Genomic DNA, 20,525 nt, shown 5'->3' on the forward strand with positions numbered 1-20,525 from the left:
TCTACATCTACAACTCTGCATCTACAACTCTGCATCTACAACTCTCTACATCTACAACTCTACATCTACAACTCTCTACATCTACAACTCTACATCTACAAATCTACAACTCTACAACTCTCTACATCTCTACATATACATCTCTACATTTACAACTCTACATCTACAACTCTACATCTCTACAACTCTGCATTAACAACTCTGCATCTACAACTCTGCATCTACAACTCTGCATCTACAACTCTACATCTCTACAACTCTACATCTACAACTCTGCATCTACATCTCTGCATCTACATCTCTGCATCTACAACTCTGCATCTACATCTCTACATCTACAACTCTGCATCTACATCTCTACATCTACAACTCTGCATCTACAACTCTACAACTCTGCATCTACAACTCTGCATCTCTACATCTACAACTCTGCATCTCTACATCTACAACTCTGCATCTACATCTCTGCATCTACAACTCTCTACAAATACAACTCTCTGCATCTACAACTCTCTACATCTACAACTCTACATCTACAACTCTCTACATCTCTACATCTACAACTCTACATCTCTACATCTACAACTCTACATCTACATCTCTACATCTACAACTCTACATCTACAACTCTACATCTACAACTCTCTACATCTCTACATCTACAACTCTACATCTCTACATCTACAACTCTCTACAACTCTACATCTCTACCTCTGCATCTACATCTCTGCATCTACATCTCTGCATCTACATCTCTGCATCTACATCTCTGCATCTACAACTCTCTACATCTAAAACTCTCTACATCTACAACTCTACATCTACAAATCTACAACTCTCTACATCTCTACATCTACAACTCTACATCTACAACTCTACATCTACAACTCTCTACATCTCTACCTCTGCATCTACAACTCTACATCTACAACTCTGCATCTACAACTCTGCATCTACAACTCTCTACATCTACAACTCTACATCTACAACTCTCTACATCTACAACTCTACATCTACAAATCTACATCTACAACTCTACATCTCTACAACTCTGCATCTACAACTCTGCATCTAGGGTCGTCGTGGCGCAGGGGTTAGAGAAGGTGTGCTGGGAAGCACAAGGTTGTTGGTTCGAGTCCAGGCTGCCCCATGTTCCATGTCGAAGTGTCCCTGAGCAAGACACCTAACCCCTAATTGCTCCCCGGGCAAAAATGTGAAAAAGCCATGGGTTTAAAGTGTAATGTAAGTCGCTTTGGATAAAAGCGTCTGCTAAATGACCTGTAATGTAATGTAATGTAATGTAATGTAATGTAATCTACAACTCTGCATCTACAACTCTACATCTACAACTCTACATCTCTACAACTCTCTGCATCTACAACTCTCTACAACTCTACATCTCTACATCTACAACTCTACATCTCTACATCTACAACTCTCTACAACTCTACATCTACATCTCTACATCTACAACTCTGCATCTACATCTACAACACTACATCTACAACTCTCTACATCTCTACATCTACAACTCTCTACATCACTACATCTACAACTCTCTACAACTCTACATCTACAACTCTACATCTCTACATCTACAACTCTCTACAACTCTACATCTACAACTCTATCTCTACAACTCTGCATCTACATCTCTACATCTACAACTCTCTACATCTACAACTCTACAACACTCTACATCTACAACTCTACATCTACATCTCTGCATCTACAACTCTTCATCTACATCTCTGCATCTACAACTCTCTACATCTACAACTCTCTACATCTACAACTCTACATCTACAACTCTACAACTCTCTACATCTCTACATCTACAACTCTCTACATCTACAACTCTCTGCATCACTACATCTACAACTCTCTACAACTCTACATCTCTACATCTACAACTCTACATCTCTACATCTACAACTCTCTACAACTCTACATCTACATCTCTACATCTACAACTCTGCATCTACATCTACAACTCTGCATCTACATCTACAACTCTGCATCTACAACTCTGCATCTACAACTCTGCATCTACAACTCTACAACTCTGCATCTACAACTCTATATCTCTACATCTACAACTCTATCTCTACATCTACAACTCTAAATCTACAACTCTCTACAACTCTGCATCTACATCTCTGCATCTACATCTCTGCATCTACAACTCTGCAAATACAACTCTGCATCTACAACTCTGCATCTACAACTCTGCATCTACAACTCTGCATCTACAACTCTGCATCTACAACTCTACAACTCTGCATCTACAACTCTATATCTCTACATCTACAACTCTATCTCTACATCTACAACTCTAAATCTACAACTCTCTACAACTCTGCATCTACATCTCTGCATCTACATCTCTGCATCTACAACTCTGCATCTACATCTCTACATCTACAACTCTGCATCTACAACTCTACATCTCTACATCTACAACTCTCTACAACTCTACATCTACATCTCTACATCTACAACTCTGCATCTACAACTCTATATCTCTACATCTACAACTCTATCTCTACATCTACAACTCTACATCTACAACTCTCTACAACTCTGCATCTACATCTCTGCATCTACAACTCTGCATCTACATCTCTACATCTACAACTCTCTACATCTCTACATCTACAACTCTACATCTACAACTCTCTACATCTACAACTCTACATCTACAACTCTCTACATCTCTACATCTACAACTCTACATCTCTACATCTACAACTCTCTACAACTCTACATCTCTACCTCTGCATCTACATCTCTGCATCTACAACTCTGCATCTACAACTCTCTACATCTAAAACTCTCTACATCTACAACTCTACATCTACAACTCTATCTCTACATCTACAACTCTACAACTCTCTACATCTCTACAACTCTACATCTACAACTCTATATCTCTACATCTACAACTCTACATCTACAACTCTATCTCTACATCTACAACTCTACATCTACAACTCTCTACATCTCTACAACTCTGCATCTACAACTCTGCATCTACAACTCTGCATCTACATCTCTACATCTACAACTCTCTACATCTACAACTCTACAACACTCTACATCTACAACTCTACATCTCTGCATCTACAACTCTGCATCTCTAACTCTGCATCTACATCTCTGCATCTACAACTCTCTACATCTACAACTCTCTGCATCTACAACTCTCTACATCTACAACTCTACATCTACAACTCTCTACAACTCTACATCTACAACTCTCTACAACTCTACATCTACAACTCTCTACATCTACAACTCTCTACATCACTACATCTACAACTCTCTACAACTCTACATCTCTACATCTACAACTCTACATCTCTACATCTACAACTCTCTATCTACATCTCTACATCTACAACTCTGCATCTACATCTACAACTCTACATCTCTACAACTCTGCATCTACAACTCTGCATCTACAACTCTGCATCTCTACATCTACAACTCTACAACTCTGCATCTACAACTCTACATCTACAACTCTATATCTCTACATCTACAACTCTATCTCAACATCTACAACTCTACATCTACAACTCTCTACAACTCTGCATCTACATCTCTGCATCTACATCTCTACATCTACAACTCTCTACATCTCTACATCTACAACTCTACATCTACATCTCTACATCTACAACTCTCTACATCTCTACATCTACAACTCTACATCTCTACATCTACAACTCTCTACAACTCTACATCTCTACCTCTGCATCTACATCTCTGCATCTACAACTCTGCATCTACAACTCTGCATCTACAACTCTATCTCTACATCTACAACTCTACATCTACAACTCTCTACAACTCTGCATCTACAACTCTGCATCTACATCTCTACATCTACAACTCTGCATCTACAACTCTACAACTCTGCATCTACAACTCTGCATCTCTACATCTACAACTCTGCATCTCTACATCTACAACTCTACAACTCTGCATCTACAACTCTACAACTCTGCATCTACAACTCTACAACTCTGCATCTACAACTCTACATCTACAACTCTATATCTCTACATCTACAACTCTACATCTACAACTCTATCTCTACATCTACAACTCTACATCTACAACTCTCTACATCTCTACAACTCTGCATCTACATCTCTGCATCTACATCTCTGCATCTACAACTCTGCATCTACAACTCTACAACTCTGAATCTACAACTCTGCATCTCTACATCTACAACTCTACAACTCTGCATCTACAACTCTACAACTCTGCATCTACATCTCTACATCTACAACTCTGCATCTCTACATCTACAACTCTATATCTCTACATCTACAACTCTACAACTCTATCTCTACATCTACAACTCTACATCTACAACTCTCTACATCTCTACAACTCTGCATCTACAACTCCGCATCTACAACTCTGCATCTACATCTCTACATCTACAACACTCTACATCTACAACTCTACATCTCTGCATCTACAACTCTGCATCTACAACTCTGCATCTACATCTCTGCATCTACAACTCTCTACATCTACAACTCTCTGCATCTACAACTCTCTGCATCTACAACTCTACATCTACAACTCTCTACAACTCTACATCTACAACTCTCTACATCTCTACATCTACAACTCTCTACATCACTACATCTACAACTCTCTACAACTCTACATCTCTACATCTACAACTCTCTACATCTCTACATCTACAACTCTCTATGTTACGCTCCCTGGTGGCTCGACCTGGAGCGCAACATAAGGGCAACAGGTCAAAGCAAGTGAGGCACCAGCCACACAAATCCACCACACAAAATGTAACAAAAAAGTATTTATTTTGCAAAAGTGCAACACAGGGATCAACAAGGACTTTCAGTGGCACCAAAGAAAAGAACCTAAACAAACCGCCCCTCATTGACCGGTGCTTAGCACCCAAAAGTACAGTGGGTGGTGCTCACTCTAGCCTAGGGTACTAACAACAGGTACACCTACGTGTATGCAATATGTAAACCCCGGAGTATCTTACCTGTCCTCATTGACCCTGTGCACACCACCAAAAGATATTACCACAACTACCACAAGACAGTGCTCTTCCAACCGAGAGCCCAGCTCAACACAAAATAGCCCTTTCCCCCCTGAAAACAAACATTGACTATATAAAAAGGAATGGTTGATGGGAGATCTGGAACAGGTGTGGTGATTGGATGAGGGGGACCAGGTGTGCACATCTGTGAAGTGAGAGAATGGAAACAGAAGGGGGAGACAAAAACACAAACCAACAACACAAAAAAAGAACACCATATCTGTAGACCTATTCCCTTATAGCACTGTACGTAACACTCCCCCCCATAAAGAGTCAGCCCGTGGCTGACGATACCTCAGTTCATGGGTTAAACCCAGCTTGAAGTCAAATCCAGAAAAAAATAAAGGCCAAACAAAACTTAGCAACCACTAACCCACAATGGTTACACCCGGGACAGAGCGTCTGCAAACACATTTTCGGTGCCCTTTTTGTGGTGGATCACCAGGTTGTAATTGGTGATAATCAAGGACCAACGCATTAGTCGTTGGTTGTGATTGTGCATGCGATGCAGAAACACCAGCGGATTGTGGTCCGTGTAAACCATCACAGGCTCCGCACTAGACCCAACATAAACCTCAAAAAATTGGAGCGCGAGCAGCAAAGCCAACGTCTCCTGTTCTATGGTCGAGTAGCGCATTTGGGCACTATTGAATTTCTTTGAAAAGAATCCCACAGGGTGGACCAAACCCTCAGAATCCATCTGAGTTAGAACTGCCCCAGCACCAATAGAGCTCGCATCGACTTCAATGGAAAAAGATTTATTGAAATCAGGAGCACTTAGTACCGGGGCATTACATAATAGCGCTTTACAGCATTCAAAAGCGATTTGACACATATCTGACCAGACAAATTTTACCAATGGACTGATCAAGTCAGTCATCGGGGCTACAACGGAAGAGAAGTTCCTACAGAACCCTCTGTAGTAACCAGTCATTCCGAGGAATCGCCGTAATTCCCGCCGAGTGGTGGGTACTGGAAAAGACGTGATTGCTGCGATCTTTTCCTCCAAGGGTCGCACTTGGCCTCCGCCCACCTGTTTACCCAAGTAGGTCACAGTTGCCTTTCCAAACTCACATTTTGCAAGGTTTAGTGTCAGAGATGCATCCGCTAGTCGCTGAAACACTGTTCTTAGAGAGTCCACATGAGCAGTCCACTCTGACGAGTGTATTACCACATCATCCAAATATGCCGTACAGTTAGGCACACCACTGAACACACTACTCACCAACCTCTGGAAAGTGGCCGGAGCGTTTCTCATCCCGAAAGCCATCACGAAATATTGCGCAAAATTATCAGGAGTTGCAAAAGCACTGATGGCAGAAGCCCTTGGTGAAAGGGGAACTTGCCAATAACCTTTCAATAGATCCAACTTTGTGACATAGCGAGCGGATCCTATGGTATCCACGCAATCATCTACGCGGGGCATAGGAAATGAGTCAGGCACCGTTACATGGTTTACCTTACGATAATCTGTGCAGAATCGGACAGTACCGTCAGGCTTTGGAACCAATAAGCACGGAGAACTCCATGGACTGGAGCTGGGTCGTGCAAAGTTATTCTCCAGTAAATAATCAACCTCTTTTTTCATCAGAGATCTGTTGTATGCATTTACTCTGTACGGGTGCTGCTTAATAGGTCTGGACTCACCTACATCGATGTCGTGCTCTAGCACCGTAGTGCGGGTAGGCACATCTCCAAACAGACAGGGGAACTCTGAGATAAGGCAGAGTAGGTCAGCTTCCTGCTCCCTGCTTAAATGACACATTAAGGACGGAAGTTTCAACAACATTTCTGAGTTTGACAACCGAGGAGTCTGTTGCTGAGCATTGCGCAAACTCAGGCCATCCTCGTCATTTGCGGTGTTAGGACTCACAGCTGACACCGCAACAGTGGCTACAAGAGGTACACTGCGAGTCTCAGGCTGGACATCGCCTCTAGTGTAATACTTTTTCAACATGTTTATATGACAAACTCTGGTTTTCCGCCTTCTATCAGGAGTCCTGACAACGTAGTCAGTATCACTCAACCTCCTGTCAATAGTATAAGGGCCAGAAAATCGAGCACTCATTGAAGTACCTGGAATAGGCAGCAACACTAAAACCAAGTCACCTGTTTGAAGAGAACGTGGAAGTGCTTTTTTATCAAACTGCCGCTTCATACCCTGCTGTGCAACAGAGAGACTTTCCTTAGCGATACTGCAAGCCTCGTGCAGTCGTTCTCGGAAGCGACTCACGTAGGTCAGCACGTTTCGCTGGGTGGGCGAACCCTCTCCTGTTAGCTGATCCTTTAACACCCTTAACGGTCCTCTAACTGTGTGGCCAAATACCAGCTCTGCTGGACTAAAACCTAGTGACTCTTGCACTATTTCCCGAACTGCAAATAAAGCCAAGGGGACTCCATCATCCCATTCCCTACCGCTGTCCATGATATATTTGCGCAACACTGACTTAAACGTCTGATGCCATCTTTCAAGTGCCCCCTGCGACTCCGGGTGATAAGCACTCGAGACTCTGTGTGCTATTGACAGTGATGTTAACACCTGCTCAAAAATACCCGAAAGGAAGTTGGTACCTTGATCGGTTTGCACGATCTTAGGGAGGCCGAAAGTAGAAAAGAACTTGATCAGGGCCCTAACTACTGCCTTAGCTGTTATACTCCTAAGAGGGATAGCTTCAGGGTACCGGGTAGCTACACACATTATAGTTAATAGGAACTGGTTGCCAGATTTCGTTTTTGGCAGAGGGCCAACACAATCCACCAATACATGCTCAAACGGTTCCCCCATAGCCGGGACCGGGTGAAGAGGCGCAGGCTTAATAACCTGATTAGGCTTCCCCGTGACCTGACATACATGGCATGTACGGCAAAACAAAGACACATCCCTCTTCAAACCTGGCCAGAAGAATTGTCGCAGCACTCGGTCATAGGTCTTCGTAATACCTAGATGACCAGACCAGAGATGTTCATGAGCCAGAGATAAAACAGACTGTCGGTACTGTGTAGGAACAACAATTTGACTAACATTACTCCTCCCATTATCCAAATCCACGCGAGATTTCCATCTCCGCATCAGGAGATCATTTTCCATAAAATAATCTATTTCTTTATTTTTAGCGCTCTCCGGAGCAAGAGCCGCAGCAAAACACTTGGCTAAAGTAATGTCCTCCTTCTGAGCAGCAATTAGATTACTTCGAACCATGGGCAACCTAGGTGTCTCTTTGGTGGACGGATCACACTGAACCTTAGGCTGGACACTCGGCTCAGCAGCAGACTGAGGAAACACAGGGGAAACAGTCTGGCCATTCAACTCAGTCGCGAACAGAGTATCCGACAAAACAACTGCTTCACCCAAGCTACGTGCTTGAGCACGGGTGACCACACACACAGGGAACACTTCAGGGAAGTCCTGAGCCAACACATCAGGCTGCAAGATCTCAGGTCGTTCTAGAATTTCTAAAACTGGCATAACTTTACCACCAGCGATGTCATTCCCTAGCAGAAATGTGATGCCTCTAACGGGCAAAGACGGGCGTACCCCCACTTTAAACACTCCATTTGCTAGGTCGCAGGCTAAATGTATCTCATGGAGAGGCACAGCCACAAACCCCATTTCAATGCCTTGCACAAGCACACTAGAGCCACTTAAAGTGTCATCACAAAAGGGTAACACGTCTGACAATATGAAAGACTGAGCGGCGCCCGTATCTCTAAGTATGCGCACTGGACGCTGGTTCAACGAATTTGCGCTGAGGGAAACCAGGCCGTCCAAGATAAATGGTTCATAACAAGGTTCCAGAGTATCACCCTCCATCTCCATCGACACTGGAGCCACCAACGCACGCACTAAACCAACCTCTTTTGGTCGTTTGCTTGGCTGTGACAGCTTGCGTTTCAGCATAAAACAGTCATTCTTTATGTGACCCGTTTGGTGACAGTAGAAGCACTCTCGTTCCTCAGTGGAGCGGAGTGGCAATGGCCGTGGCGGACTAGACTGCATTCTAGCCGAGGCAGAAGGAGTAAAAGACCTACTCTCATATCGGAGAGTTCCAAACGTTTGTTTGTGTGATAACACAAACTCATCAGCAAGCACCGCAGCCTGCGCTAATGTCTCCACCTTTTGCTCATTGAGATACGTCACAATTCGATCAGACAGACTATTCTTGAATTCTTCGATGAGAACCAATTGAGACAGAGTGTCAAAATTAGTCACGTTGCTCGCCTTGCACCATCTATTAAACAGAGTCTCCTTCTCGCGGGCGAACTCAACAAATGTTTTGCTAGACAATTTTTTTAATGTTCTGAACTTTTGTCGATATGCTTCAGGCACTAGTTCGTAGGCACGAAGCACAGCAGTCTTAATTGTTTCATAACACAAACTATCTTCCAGAGGTAGTGCAGCTAAAATCTCCTGTGCCTTCCCTGTCAGCTTACACTGAAGCAGTATTGACCAGACCTCTTTTGGCCATTCCAGTGAGGTAGCTACTCGCTCAAAAGCAGTAAAATAAGAGTCTACTTCCGCCTCACGAAATTGAGGGACCAACACAATATTTCTGCTCACCTCAAAACCTCTTGTAGGAGCGGAGGGATCCAGGTGGATGGACCTATTAGGGTTAGGAGAGTGAGCTATACTCAAAGCAGCAGCAGCAGCTTCTAGTTCTAGGCGCTTTAGCTTCACCTCTTTCTCTGCTGCTATTTCTAATGCCATTCTTTCCGCCTCAATTCCCAACTCCATCTTCCGAATAGCCAACCTGTGACTATATTCTGCATCCCGCTCTTTCTCCTGCGCCTCAAATTGCAAACGTGCTAGGCGTAGCTTATGGCGGGCCTCATCGCTTACCTTAGGTGAGGAAAACGGAGAAAATCGGGGCACTGTACGAGGAGGCTTCAGATCGAAATCAGGGGCCTCATCTAAAGGAACGGGTTTATCCGCAACCAGCCCTCCATCAACTACCTCTTCCTCACAACTGTCCTCTGCGCTAGAAGACAAGGAATGTGAGACAGCGGCCTCATTAGCAGTCGCACTGCTGTCCGTACCAAGCACTTTTTTGCTTACCAACATATTTACAACCGCTTCCTTTAACTCTGCCTTTAGCAGAACTGGTGAAAATGCAAATCCAAAATGTGCCGCAATGGCATACAAATCCTTTTTTGTGCAGTGATCAATCTGCTCCACAGAAGGATCATCAAGAAAACCCTGAAGATCAAACATGCTCATGTTGTCTTTAACTCAAATTAACCAATACTACCAGCCTATTTGACGTGTGTACTGCACACCAACACTCATCCAACCTGTTGCTTATTAAGGATCAACAGATCCCGGACGAGCCCCCATTTTATGTTACGCTCCCTGGTGGCTCGACCTGGAGCGCAACATAAGGGCAACAGGTCAAAGCAAGTGAGGCGCCAGCCACACAAATCCACCACACAAAATGTAACAAAAAAGTATTTATTTTGCAAAAGTGCAACACAGGGATCAACAAGGACTTTCAGTGGCACCAAAGAAAAGAACCTAAACAAACCGCCCCTCATTGACCGGTGCTTAGCACCCAAAAGTACAGTGGGTGGTGCTCACTCTAGCCTAGGGTACTAACAACAGGTACACCTACGTGTATGCAATATGTAAACCCCGGAGTATCTTACCTGTCCTCATTGACCCTGTGCACACCACCAAAAGATATTACCACAACTACCACAAGACAGTGCTCTTCCAACCGAGAGCCCAGCTCAACACAAAATAGCCCTTTCCCCCCTGAAAACAAACATTGACTATATAAAAAGGAATGGTTGATGGGAGATCTGGAACAGGTGTGGTGATTGGATGAGGGGGACCAGGTGTGCACATCTGTGAAGTGAGAGAATGGAAACAGAAGGGGGAGACAAAAACACAAACCAACAACACAAAAAAAGAACACCATATCTATTCCCTTATAGCACTGTACGTAACACTCTACATCACTACATCTACAACTCTCTACAACTCTACATCTCTACATCTACAACTCTACATCTCTACATCTACAACTCTCTATCTACATCTCTACATCTACAACTCTGCATCTACATCTACAACTCTACATCTACATCTACATCTCTACAACTCTGCATCTACAACTCTGCATCTACAACTCTGCATCTCTACATCTACAACTCTACAACTCTGCATCTACAACTCTACATCTACAACTCTATATCTCTACATCTACAACTCTATCTCTACATCTACAACTCTCTACAACTCTGCATCTACATCTCTGCATCTACATCTCTGCATCTACATCTCTACATCTACAACTCTCTACATCTCTACATCTACAACTCTACATCTACATCTCTACATCTACAACTCTCTCCATCTACAACTCTACATCTACAACTCTCTACATCTCTACATCTACAACTCTACATCTCTACATCTACAACTCTCTACAACTCTACATCTCTACCTCTGCATCTACATCTCTGCATCTACATCTCTGCATCTACAACTCTGCATCTACAACTCTCTACATCTAAAACTCTCTACATCTACAACTCTACATCTACAACTCTCTACATCTACAAATCTACAACTCTCTACATCTCTACATCTACAACTCTACATCTACATCTCTACATCTACAACTCTACATCTACAACTCTACATCTCTACCTCTGCATCTACAACTCTACATCTACAACTCTGCATCTACAACTCTACATCTACAACTCTCTACATCTACAACTCTACATCTACAAATCTAAAACTCTACAACTCTCTACATCTCTACATATACATCTCTACATCTACAACTCTACATCTACAACTCTACATCTCTACAACTCTACATCTACAACTCTCTATATCTCTACATCTACAACTCTACATCTACAACTCTACATCTACAACTCTCCACATCTCTACATCTACAACTCTACATCTCTACATCTACAACTCTCTACAACTCTACATCTCTACCTCTGCATCTACATCTCTGCATCTACATCTCTGCATCTACAACTCTGCATCTACAACTCTCTACATCTAAAACTCTCTACATCTACAACTCTACATCTACAACTCTCTACATCTCTACATCTACAACTCTCTACATCTACAACTCTCTACATCACTACATCTACAACTCTCTACAACTCTACATCTCTACATCTACAACTCTACATCTCTACATCTACAACTCTCTACAACTCTACATCTACATCTCTACATCTACAACTCTGCATCTACATCTACAACTCTACATCTACATCTACATCTCTACAACTCTGCATCTACAACTCTACAACTCTATATCTCTACATCTACAACTCTATCTCTACATCTACAACTCTCTACAACTCTGCATCTACATCTCTGAATCTACATATCTGCATCTACAACTCTGCATCTACATCTCTACATCTACAACTCTGCATCTACAACTCTACATCTCTACATCTACAACTCTCTACAACTCTACATCTACATCTCTACATCTACAACTCTGCATCTACAACTCTACATCTACATCTCTACAACTCTGCATCTACAACTCTGGATCTACATCTCTACATCTACAACTCTGCATCTACAACTCTACATCTACAACTCTATATCTCTACATCTACAACTCTATCTCTACATCTACAACTCTCTACAACTCTGCATCTACATCTCTGAATCTACATATCTGCATCTACAACTCTGCATCTACATCTCTACATCTACAACTCTGCATCTACAACTCTACATCTCTACATCTACAACTCTCTACAACTCTACATCTACATCTCTACATCTACAACTCTGCATCTACAACTCTACATCTACATCTCTACAACTCTGCATCTACAACTCTGGATCTACATCTCTACATCTACAACTCTGCATCTACAACTCTACATCTACAACTCTATATCTCTACATCTACAACTCTATCTCTACATCTACAACTCTACATCTACAACTCTCTACAACTCTGCATCTACATCTCTGCATCTACATCTCTGCATCTACAACTCTGCATCTACATCTCTACATCTACAACTCTGCATCTACAACTCTACAACTCTGCATCTACAACTCTGCATCTCTACATCTACAACTCTACAACTCTGCATCTACAACTCCACAACTCTGGATCTACAACTCTACATCTACAACTCTATATCTCTACATCTACAACTCTCTACATCTACAACTCTGCATCTACAACTCTGCATCTACAACTCTACAACTCTGCATCTCTACATCTACAACTCTACAACTCTGCATCTACAACTCTACAACTCTGCATCTACAACTCTACATCTACAACTCTATATCTCTACATCTACAACTCTATATCTCTACATCTACAACTCTACATCTACAACTCTATCTCTACATCTACAACTCTCTACATCTCTACAACTCTGCATCTACATCTCTGCATCTACATCTCTGCATCTACATCTACAACTCTATATCTCTACATCTACAACTCTACATCTACAACTCTATCTCTACATCTACAACTCTCTACATCTCTACAACTCTGCATCTACATCTCTGCATCTACATCTCTGCATCTACATCTCTGCATCTACATCTCTACATCTACAACTCTGCATCTACAACTCTACAACTCTGCATCTACAACTCTGCATCTACATCTCTACATCTACAACTCTCTACAACTCTACAACACTCTACATCTACAACTCTACATCTACATCTCTGCATCTACAACTCTGCATCTACAACTCTGCATCTACATCTCTGCATCTACAACTCTCTACATCTACAACTCTCTGCATCTACAACTCTCTACATCTACAACTCTACATCTACAACTCTCTACAACTCTACATCTACAACTCTCTACAACTCTACATCTACAACTCTCTACATCTCTACATCTACAACTCTCTACATCTACAACTCTCTACATCACTACATCTACAACTCTCTACATCTACAACTCTACATCTACAAATCTAAAACTCTACAACTCTCTACATCTCTACATATACATCTCTACATCTACAACTCTACATCTACAACTCTACATCTCTACAACTCTACATCTACAACTCTCTATATCTCTACATCTACAACTCTACATCTACAACTCTACATCTACAACTCTCCACATCTCTACATCTACAACTCTACATCTCTACATCTACAACTCTCTACAACTCTACATCTCTACCTCTGCATCTACATCTCTGCATCTACATCTCTGCATCTACAACTCTGCATCTACAACTCTCTACATCTAAAACTCTCTACATCTACAACTCTACATCTACAACTCTCTACATCTCTACATCTACAACTCTCTACATCACTACATCTACAACTCTCTACAACTCTACATCTCTACATCTACAACTCTACATCTACAACTCTCTACAACTCTACATCTACATCTCTACATCTACAACTCTGCATCTACATCTACAACTCTACATCTACATCTCTACAACTCTGCATCTACAACTCTGCATCTACAACTCTACAACTCTATATCTCTACATCTACAACTCTATCTCTACATCTACAACTCTACATCTACAACTCTCTACAACTCTGCATCTACATCTCTGCATCTACATATCTGCATCTACAACTCTGCATCTACATCTCTACATCTACAACTCTGCATCTACAACTCTACATCTCTACATCTACAACTCTCTACAACTCTACATCTACATCTCTACATCTACAACTCTGCATCTACAACTCTACAACTCTGCATCTACAACTCTACATCTACAACTCTATATCTCTACATCTACAACTCTATCTCTACATCTACAACTCTACATCTACAACTCTCTACAACTCTGCATCTACATCTCTGCATCTACATCTCTGCATCTACAACTCTGCATCTACATCTCTACATCTACAACTCTGCATCTACAACTCTACAACTCTGCATCTACAACTCTGCATCTCTACATCTACAACTCTGCATCTCTACATCTACAACTCTGCATCTACAACTCTGCATCTACAACTCTACATCTACAACTCTATATCTCTACATCTACAACTCTCTACATCTACAACTCTGCATCTACAACTCTGCATCTACAACTCTACAACTCTGCATCTACAACTCTGCATCTCTACATCTACAACTCTACAACTCTGCATCTACAACTCTACAACTCTGCATCTACAACTCTACATCTACAACTCTATATCTCTACATCTACAACTCTATATCTCTACTTCTACAACTCTACATCTACAACTCTATCTCTACATCTACAACTCTCTACATCTCTACAACTCTGCATCTACATCTCTGCATCTACATCTCTGCATCTACATCTACAACTCTATATCTCTACATCTACAACTCTACATCTACAACTCTATCTCTACATCTACAACTCTCTACATCTCTACAACTCTGCATCTACATCTCTGCATCTACATCTCTGCATCTACATCTCTGCATCTACATCTCTACATCTACAACTCTGCATCTACAACTCTACAACTCTGCATCTACAACTCTGCATCTACATCTCTACATCTACAACTCTCTACATCTACAACTCTACAACACTCTACATCTACAACTCTACATCTACATCTCTGCATCTACAACTCTGCATCTACAACTCTGCATCTACATCTCTGCATCTACAACTCTCTACATCTACAACTCTCTGCATCTACAACTCTCTACATCTACAACTCTACATCTACAACTCTACAACTCTGCATCTACAACTCTACAACTCTGCATCTACAACTCTACATCTACAACTCTATATCTCTACATCTACAACTCTATATCTCTACATCTACAACTCTACATCTACAACTCTATCTCTACAACTCTCTACATCTCTACAACTCTGCATCTACATCTCTGCATCTACATCTCTGCATCTACATCTCTACATCTACAACTCTGCATCTACAACTCTACAACTCTGCATCTACAACTCTGCATCTACATCTCTACATCTACAACTCTCTACATCTACAACTCTACAACACTCTACATCTACAACTCTACATCTACATCTCTGCATCTACAACTCTGCATCTACAACTCTGCATCTACATCTCTGCATCTACAACTCTCTACATCTACAACTCTACATCTACAATTCTGCATCTACAACTCTACATCTACAACTCTCTACAACTCTACATCTACAACTCTCTACAACTCTACATCTACAAATCTCTACATCTCTACATCTACAACTCTCTACATCTACAACTCTCTACATCACTACATCTACAACTCTCTACAACTCTACATCTACAACTCTACATCTCTACATCTACAACTCTCTACAACTCTACATCTACAACTCCATCTCTACATCTACAACTCTGCATCTCTACATCTACAACTCTACAACTCTGCATCTACAACTCTACAACTCTGCATCTACAACTCTACATCTACAACTCTATATCTCTACATCTACAACTCTATATCTCTACATCTACAACTCTGCATCTACAACTCTATCTCTACAACACTCTACATCTCTACAACTCTGCATCTACATCTCTGCATCTACATCTCTGCATCTACATCTCTGCATCTACATCTCTACATCTACAACTCTGCATCTACAACTCTACAACTCTGCATCTACAACTCTGCATCTACATCTCTACATCTACAACTCTCTACATCTACAACTCTACAACACTCTACATCTACAACTCTACATCTACATCTCTGCATCTACAACTCTGCATCTACAACTCTGCATCTACATCTCTGCATCTACAACTCTCTGCATCTACAACTCTCTACATCTACAACTCTACATCTACAACTCTACATCTACAACTCTACATCTACAACTCTCTACAACTCTACATCTACAACTCTCTACATCTCTACATCTACAACTCTCTACATCTACAACTCTCTGCATCACTACATCTACAACTCTCTACGACTCTACATCTCTACATCTACAACTCTACATCTCTACATCTACAACTCTCTACAACTCTACATCTACATCTCTACATCTACAACTCTGCATCTACATCTACAACTCTACATCTACAACTCTCTACATCTCTACATCTACAACTCTCTACATCTACAACTCTCTACATCACTACATCTACAACTCTCTACAACTCTACATCTACAACTCTACATCTCTACATCTACAACTCTCTACAACTCTACATCTACAACTCTATCTCTACATCTACAACTCTACATCTACAACTCTCTACATCTCTACAACTCTGCATCTACATCTCTGCATCTACATCTCTGCATCTAAAACTCTGCATCTACAACTCTACAACTCTGCATCTACAACTCTGCATCTCTACATCTACAACTCTACAACTCTGCATCTACAACTCTACAACTCTGCATCTACAACTCTACATCTACAACTCTATATCTCTACATCTACAACTCTATATCTCTACATCTACAACTCTACATCTACAACTCTATCTCTACAACTCTCTACATTTCTACAACTCTGCATCTACATCTCTGCATCTACAACTCTGCATCTACATCTCTGCATCTACATCTCTACATCTACAACTCTGCATCTACAACTCTACAACTCTGCATCTACAACTCTGCATCTACATCTCTACATCTACAACTCTCTACATCTACAACTCTACAACACTCTACATCTACAACTCTACATCTACATCTCTGCATCTACAACTCTTCATCTACAACTCTGCATCTACATCTCTGCATCTACAACTCTCTACATCTACAACTCTACAACACTCTACATCTACAACTCTACATCTACATCTCTGCATCTACAACTCTTCATCTACAACTCTGCATCTACATCTCTGCATCTACAACTCTCTGCATCTACAACTCTCTACATCTACAACTCTACATCTACAACTCTACATCTACAACTCTACATCTACAACTCTCTACAACTCTACATCTACAACTCTCTACATCTCTACATCTACAACTCTCTACATCTACAACTCTCTGCATCACTACATCTACAACTCTCTACAACTCTACATCTCTACATCTACAACTCTACAACTCTGCATCTACAACTCTGCATCTACATCTCTACATCTACAACTCTCTACATCTACAACTCTACAACACTCTACATCTACAACTCTACATCTACATCTCTGCATCTACAACTCTGCATCTACAACTCTGCATCTACATCTCTGCATCTACAACTCTCTACATCTACAACTCTCTGCATCTACAACTCTCTACATCTACAACTCTACATCTACAACTCTACAACTCTGCATCTACAACTCTACAACTCTGCATCTACAACTCTACATCTACAACTCTATATCTCTACATCTACAACTCTATATCTCTACATCTACAACTCTACATCTACAACTCTATCTCTACAACTCTCTACATCTCTACAACTCTGCATCTACATCTCTGCATCTACATCTCTGCATCTACATCTCTACATCTACAACTCTGCATCTACAACTCTACAACTCTGCATCTACAACTCTGCATCTACATCTCTACATCTACAACTCTCTACATCTACAACTCTACAACACTCTACATCTACAACTCTACATCTACATCTCTGCATCTACAACTCTGCATCTACAACTCTGCATCTACATCTCTGCATCTAAAACTCTCTACATCTACAACTCTCTGCATCACTACATCTACAACTCTCTACGACTCTACATCTCTACATCTACAACTCTACATCTCTACATCTACAACTCTCTACAACTCTACATCTACATCTCTACATCTACAACTCTGCATCTACATCTACAACTCTACATCTACAACTCTCTACATCTCTACATCTACAACTCTCTACATCTACAACTCTCTACATCACTACATCTACAACTCTCTACAACTCTACATCTACAACTCTACATCTCTACATCTACAACTCTCTACAACTCTACATCTACAACTCTATCTCTACATCTACAACTCTACATCTACAACTCTCTACATCTCTACAACTCTGCATCTACATCTCTGCATCTACATCTCTGCATCTAAAACTCTGCATCTACAACTCTACAACTCTGCATCTACAACTCTGCATCTCTACATCTACAACTCTACAACTCTGCATCTACAACTCTACAACTCTGCATCTACAACTCTACATCTACAACTCTATATCTCTACATCTACAACTCTACATCTACAACTCTATCTCTACAACTCTCTACATTTCTACAACTCTGCATCTACATCTCTGCATCTACAACTCTGCATCTACATCTCTGCATCTACATCTCTACATCTACAACTCTGCATCTACAACTCTACAACTCTGCATCTACAACTCTGCATCTACATCTCTACATCTACAACTCTCTACATCTACAACTCTACAACACTCTACATCTACAACTCTACATCTACATCTCTGCATCTACAACTCTTCATCTACAACTCTGCATCTACATCTCTGCATCTACAACTCTCTGCATCTACAACTCTCTACATCTACAACTCTACATCTACAACTCTACATCTACAACTCTACATCTACAACTCTCTACAACTCTACATCTACAACTCTCTACATCTCTACATCTACAACTCTCTACATCTACAACTCTCTGCATCACTACATCTACAACTCTCTACAACTCTACATCTCTACATCTACAACTCTACAACTCTGCATCTACAACTCTGCATCTACATCTCTACATCTACAACTCTCTACATCTACAACTCTACAACACTCTACATCTACAACTCTACATCTACATCTCTGCATCTACAACTCTGCATCTACAACTCTGCATCTACATCTCTGCATCTACAACTCTCTACATCTACAACTCTCTGCATCTACAACTCTCTACATCTACAACTCTACATCTACAACTCTACAACTCTGCATCTACAACTCTACAACTCTGCATCTACAACTCTACATCTACAACTCTATATCTCTACATCTACAACTCTATATCTCTACATCTACAACTCTACATCTACAACTCTATCTCTACAACTCTCTACATCTCTACAACTCTGCATCTACATCTCTGCATCTACATCTCTGCATCTACATCTCTACATCTACAACTCTGCATCTACAACTCTACAACTCTGCATCTACAACTCTGCATCTACATCTCTACATCTACAACTCTCTACATCTACAACTCTACAACACTCTACATCTACAACTCTACATCTACATCTCTGCATCTACAACTCTGCATCTACAACTCTGCATCTACATCTCTGCATCTACAACTCTCTACATCTACAACTCTACATCTACAATTCTGCATCTACAACTCTACATCTACAACTCTCTACAACTCTACATCTACAACTCTCTACAACTCTACATCTACAAATCTCTACATCTCTACATCTACAACTCTCTACATCTACAACTCTCTACATCACTACATCTACAACTCTCTACAACTCTACATCTA

At 41.2% G+C, this 20,525-nt stretch overlaps 1 protein-coding gene across 1 annotated transcript; it reads right to left on the minus strand.

Annotated features, from left to right (window-relative positions):
* Nucleotides 1-4,836: 4,836 nt before the first annotated feature.
* LOC144391953 (uncharacterized) lies at nucleotides 4,837-11,010 on the minus strand. Its single transcript, XM_078098005.1, has one exon. The coding sequence runs from the start codon at nucleotides 10,314-10,316 to the stop codon at nucleotides 5,484-5,486; it is 4,833 nt and encodes a 1,610-aa protein (XP_077954131.1). The 5' UTR covers nucleotides 10,317-11,010; the 3' UTR covers nucleotides 4,837-5,483.
* Between the last annotated feature and the right edge of the window lie 9,515 nt (nucleotides 11,011-20,525).

The sequence above is a fragment of the Gasterosteus aculeatus genome, unplaced genomic scaffold, assembly GCF_964276395.1.
Source record: "Gasterosteus aculeatus unplaced genomic scaffold, fGasAcu3.hap1.1 HAP1_SCAFFOLD_22, whole genome shotgun sequence".
Taxonomy (NCBI): domain Eukaryota; kingdom Metazoa; phylum Chordata; class Actinopteri; order Perciformes; family Gasterosteidae; genus Gasterosteus; species Gasterosteus aculeatus.

Coding starts and splice junctions, on each gene's coding strand:
- LOC144391953 (XM_078098005.1), bottom strand. CDS start 10,316: ATGAGCATGTTTGATCTTCAGGGTTTTCTTGATGATCCTTCTGTGGAG.